Raw genomic sequence first — 5,000 nt, 5'->3', positions numbered from 1 at the left:
GTGTGTTAGAGTATCTGTGTGTGTTATTAGTGTATCGGTGTGTGTTAGTGGTGTATCTGTGTGTGTTAGTGGTGTATGGGTGCAGTGACTCAGGACCAGTTGGATGAGGGGACTGGTATGTTTGCTCAGCTCTTGGTGTTTCAGGGCTTTATAATGATAAGATTGGGGGTCGCTCTCATTTAGATGGTTCCAGAAGTTGATGCTCTTCTCTGTATGTTTATAATTAGTGGAAATCGGCCTAATTCTGCCCTGCACGCATTGTTCGTGGTGTGTTGGTGTGTGTTCGTGGTGTGTTGGTGTGTGTGTTCGTGGTGTGTTGGTGTGTGTTAGTGGTGTGTTGGTGTGTGTTCGTGGTGTGTTGGTGTGTTAGTGGTGTGTTAGTGGTGTGTTGGTGTGTGTTAGTGGTGTGTTGGTGTGTGTTAGTGGTGTGTTGGTGTGTGTTCGTGGTGTGTTGGTGTGTGTTCGTGGTGTGTTGGTGTGTGTTCGTGGTGTGTTGGTGTGTGTTAGTGGTGTGTCTGTGCACCTTTAGGATGCTTTTACAGAACTCTGTGTGCAGGGTCTCTAATGGATGTTTGTCCCAATTACAGAATTGATGGTGTGTAAGTGAACCCCAAACTTCACTGCCATATAGAGCAATCGGTTCAATTATTGATTCAAAAATTTTAAGCCAGATTCGAATCGGAATTTCCACGAATGTTTGACGTTTTATGGCGTCGACGCCCTGCGAGCTTTTTCTCTCAGTTCATTTACTGCCGGGTTAAAGTTTCCTGTGGAACTGATGTTCAGTCCGAGGTGAGTATAATCTTTAGTGTGCTCAATTTCATGGTGTCCTAATTTATATGTGTGTTTGGTTCCCTGAGATCTGGCTCTTTTCTGGAAGGTCATACACACACTCACTCACTCACACACATACACACACACACACACACTCTCACACACACACACACACTCACTCACTCACACACACACACACTCTCACACACACACACACTCACTCACTCACACACACACACACACACACACACTCTCACACACACACACACACACACACACACACACACACACACACACTCTCACACACACACACACACACTCACTCACACACTCTCACACTCATCCAATCACATGATCATCACTGCTGATCCACCCGGACACGCCCGGGAACACAGAGGAACCTACTGCTGCTGTCAGGTACAAAAGTATCTGGACGCCTATGATAACACTGTGTGTGTGTCATTATCAGCTGTAATAACTCAGTTGTGTGATGGAAATTTCATGCTTCTGACTGTGCAGCAACAGTTTAGGGAAGGCCCCTCCATGTTCCAGCATGAGCTCTATAAAGAAACTCCAGTGTCCTGCACAGAGCCCTGAGCTCAGCCCCACTCAGCAGCTCTGGGATGAACCGGAACACCGACGGAGACTTTTTTGACCCAGCCATACAAACACTCTCGTACTGAACAGGCACAAATTCTCACAGACACATTTCAAAGTGAGAAGTTTCTCAGAAGAGTGTCTGCTCACGCTCAGGCATCCAAATACTTTGGATCATGTATGTACTGTTTTCTTATTATGAGACCGAGATGATTTCCTGCAGACCTTCCCTAAACTGATTCAGCGGAACACGCTCGTATTTATTTATTATCTCTAACAGCCTGTTGATGTTTGGTGGCTCCAGCTCAGTAAAATCAGATCCTTATCTCTCTGTGGTTTAACAGGTTCTCCACCAGCTTTGCGTATTACGGCCTGGCGATGGACCTGCAGAAGTTCGGCGTGAACATCTACGTGATGCAGCTGATTTTCGGTGCCGTGAACTTTCCGGCTAAGCTGGTCGCTCTGGTGATGCTGAGCGTTCTGGGTCGACGGGTGACTCAGGGCGCGTGTCTGCTAGCATCCGCCGCCGTCATCTTTATCAACGTCCTGGTTCCTCCAGGTGAGACGCCTCCAATCTTCTGTACTGATCATCATCATCTTCGTCAGGGTCGCGGTCTGGATTAATCAGTGAGAATCCAGTCCTCATCATCCTCACCAGATCAAAGAACCCATCAGATGCTTCCGCTCTGCTTTCATCTAACTGCTAGTGTCAGCTGTTAGCCGTTAGCTGTTAGCCATTAGCTGTTAGCCGTTAGTGATGATAGTTCTGCGTGAGCGAGCGGCTGAGAGTAAAAACGTTTCCGTCCTTCACAGAGACTCAGATCATCAGGACCAGTCTGGCTGTTCTGGGGAAAGGATTCACCTCGGCCTCGTTCACCTGTGTGTACCTGTACACCGGAGAGCTTTACCCTACTGTCATCAGGTCTCATCCACTCACCCACTCACTCACCCACTCACTCACTCACCCATCCACTCACTCACTCACTTACCCACTCACCCACCCACTCACTCATCCACTCACTCACTCACTTACCCACTCACCCACCCACTCACTCATCCACTCACTCACCCACTCACCCACCCACTCATCCACTCACTCATCCACTCACTCACCCACTCACCTATCCACTCACTCACCCATCCACTCACTCACTCACTCACCCACTCACCTATCCACTCACTCACCCATCCACTCACTCACTCACCCATCCATCCACTCACTCACTCACTCACTCACTCACTCACTCACTCACCCATCCACTCACTCACCCATCCATCCACTCACTCACTCACCCATCCATCCACTCACTCACTCACTCACCCATCCACTCACCCATCCATCCACTCACTCACCCATCCATCCACTCACTCACCCATCCACTCACTCACTCACTCACTCACCCATCCACTCACTCACTCACTCACCCATCCACTCACTCACTCACTCACCCATCCATCCACTCACTCACTCACTCACCCACTCACCCACTCACTCATCCACTCACCTATCCACTCACTCACTCACCCATCCACTCACTCACTCACTCACCCATCCATCCACTCACTCACCCACTCACCCACCCACTCATCCACTCACCTGTCCACTCACTCACTCACTCACCCATCCACTCACTCACTCACCCATCCATCCACTCACTCACTCACCCACTCACTCACCCACTCATCCACTCACCTATCCACTCACCCATCCACTCACTCACTCACTCACCTACTTACTCACTCACTCACCGACCCACTCACCCACCCACTCATCCACTCAGTAAATAACTAAATAAATAAATAATATATAATAATAATAATAAATAAACAAATAAACAATAATAAATAAATAAATAAACAATAAATAAATAATATATAATAATAAATAAATAAATAATAAATATTAAATAATAAATCAATAATGTATAATAATAAATAAATAATAAATAAATAAACAATAAATAATAAATAAATAATATATAATAATAAATAATAAATAAATAAATTCCCTGTGTTATTTATGTTGGTGTAGGCAGACAGGAATGGGTTTCTCCTCCACCATGGCTCGTGTGGGTTCCATGGCGGCTCCAGCGGTTCTGATCCTGGACGAGATGTTCCCTGCTTTTCCCGGTATCGTTTATGGAGCGTTGGCTCTGATCGCTGGACTCGCTGCCTTCCTGCTGCCGGAGACGCTGACCGCGCCACTCCCCGACACCATCGAGGACGTGGAGGAGAAACGGTGAGTCTGCAGGAACTACAGCCACGCCCGAATAACCCAGCGAGACCAGGGCAGCGTGGGCCTGCTAGTCTGTGCTCTCTCTGGCCAGCGTGGGGCGCTGTAACTGGGAATCACAAATGACTAGAAACATAAAAACCTTCTGCACTGCTTCATCCTGCCTGTAGGTGGAGTGCTGCTAGTAATGTATGGTTCCTGATGATTCCTGAAGGTTCCTGATGGTTCTAATTATAATAAATAAAAGTGCAGTGTGATTCCTGAAGTTCAGTGTGAATATAAACAGAATCGTGATGAAGCGTAACAGAATGTTTTGATGTAAACTCGCCGCTCGCTGCTCATCGTATCGTTTGTACTTTCAGGTCTGAGGAGGTGCAGAAGTTTGGGGAGCAGGAACAGGCCGTCACCCTTCAAACAACAAACCAGACCTCAGAAGGAAATGAAGAGGAACCATCTGATGATCTGAACGACGTCTGAGCGAGACGCCGGCCTCCGTACTGTAACCATAGAAACTTGTCCTGTAGAATTAAAATCATCTGAAGTTTAGAATTATCTTCATTAAATAAATAAAATTTAACATCTCAAACCATCATCACACACGCTGAAGCTGCAGAGCGACGCTCCGTCACTGTCATGAGGCTGAAGAATCAAAAAACGTCCAGATATTTAATGAGTGAAGATTTCAAACTCTGTAACAGCGACACCTGCTGTCAGGCTGAGGAAGAACACAGAGAGTACAGCGTTAATCCAGGTCCCTGTGGGGGGCGCTGGGTGTCGCCTCTGTTCAGATTTGTGATTTGATGTGAATTTGAAGGTAAAAACTCAGCTGCTTCATTTCTGTTCAGCTGAGAATAAAATCTGATTCTGCTGCTCGGACTCTGTTGTGTTCAGTCTCTAAAGTTTCTGCCCCCCGGTCAAACGTGTTCTTTATTTACTAAGTGATCGAGAAGAAACGACGACACGTTTAAATATACGAATAAATAAAAATTAAACCTGAAACGTGTCGGTGCTGAAACTTTGACATGTTTATGTTTTATCGTGTTTAATCAGGTTCCGACTGCAGAGATTTTATTTATTATTTTATTTTATGTGTTTATTTACTGGGGCGGAACGGTGGCTCGGTGGGTAGCACTGTCGCCTCACAGCAAGAAGGTCCTGGGTTCGATCCCCAGGCGGGGTGGTCCGGGTCCTTTCTGTGTGGAGTTTGCATGTTCTCCCCGAGTCTGTGTGGGTTTCCTCCGGGAGCTCCGGTTTCCTCCCACACTACAAAGACGTGCAGTCAGGTTAACTGGAGACACTGAATTGCTCTATAGGTGTGTGTGTGTGTGCCCTGTGATGGACTGGCACCTGTCCAGGGTTTACTGTGTGCCTTGCGCCCATTGAAAAGCTGGGATTG

The 5,000-nt window shown here is 47.0% G+C and overlaps 1 protein-coding gene across 1 annotated transcript in view; it reads left to right on the top strand.

Annotated features, from left to right (window-relative positions):
• oatx (organic anion transporter X) overlaps positions 1 to 4,474 on the top strand; it is a 12,563-nt gene extending 8,089 nt beyond the window's left edge. Inside the window, exons 6-9 of the mRNA XM_062990138.1 lie at positions 1,716 to 1,930; positions 2,185 to 2,293; positions 3,404 to 3,610; positions 3,967 to 4,474. Of these exons, the coding sequence (XP_062846208.1) occupies positions 1,716 to 1,930; positions 2,185 to 2,293; positions 3,404 to 3,610; positions 3,967 to 4,081 (646 nt within the window). The 3' untranslated portion in view covers positions 4,082 to 4,474. The remainder of the gene's footprint in view (positions 1 to 1,715; positions 1,931 to 2,184; positions 2,294 to 3,403; positions 3,611 to 3,966) is intronic.
• The last annotated feature ends 526 nt before the right edge of the window (positions 4,475 to 5,000 follow it).

This window comes from Trichomycterus rosablanca, unplaced genomic scaffold, assembly GCF_030014385.1.
Source record: "Trichomycterus rosablanca isolate fTriRos1 unplaced genomic scaffold, fTriRos1.hap1 scaffold_137, whole genome shotgun sequence".
Lineage (NCBI taxonomy): Eukaryota > Metazoa > Chordata > Actinopteri > Siluriformes > Trichomycteridae > Trichomycterus > Trichomycterus rosablanca.
This window is presented reverse-complemented; position numbering and strand designations above follow the sequence as displayed.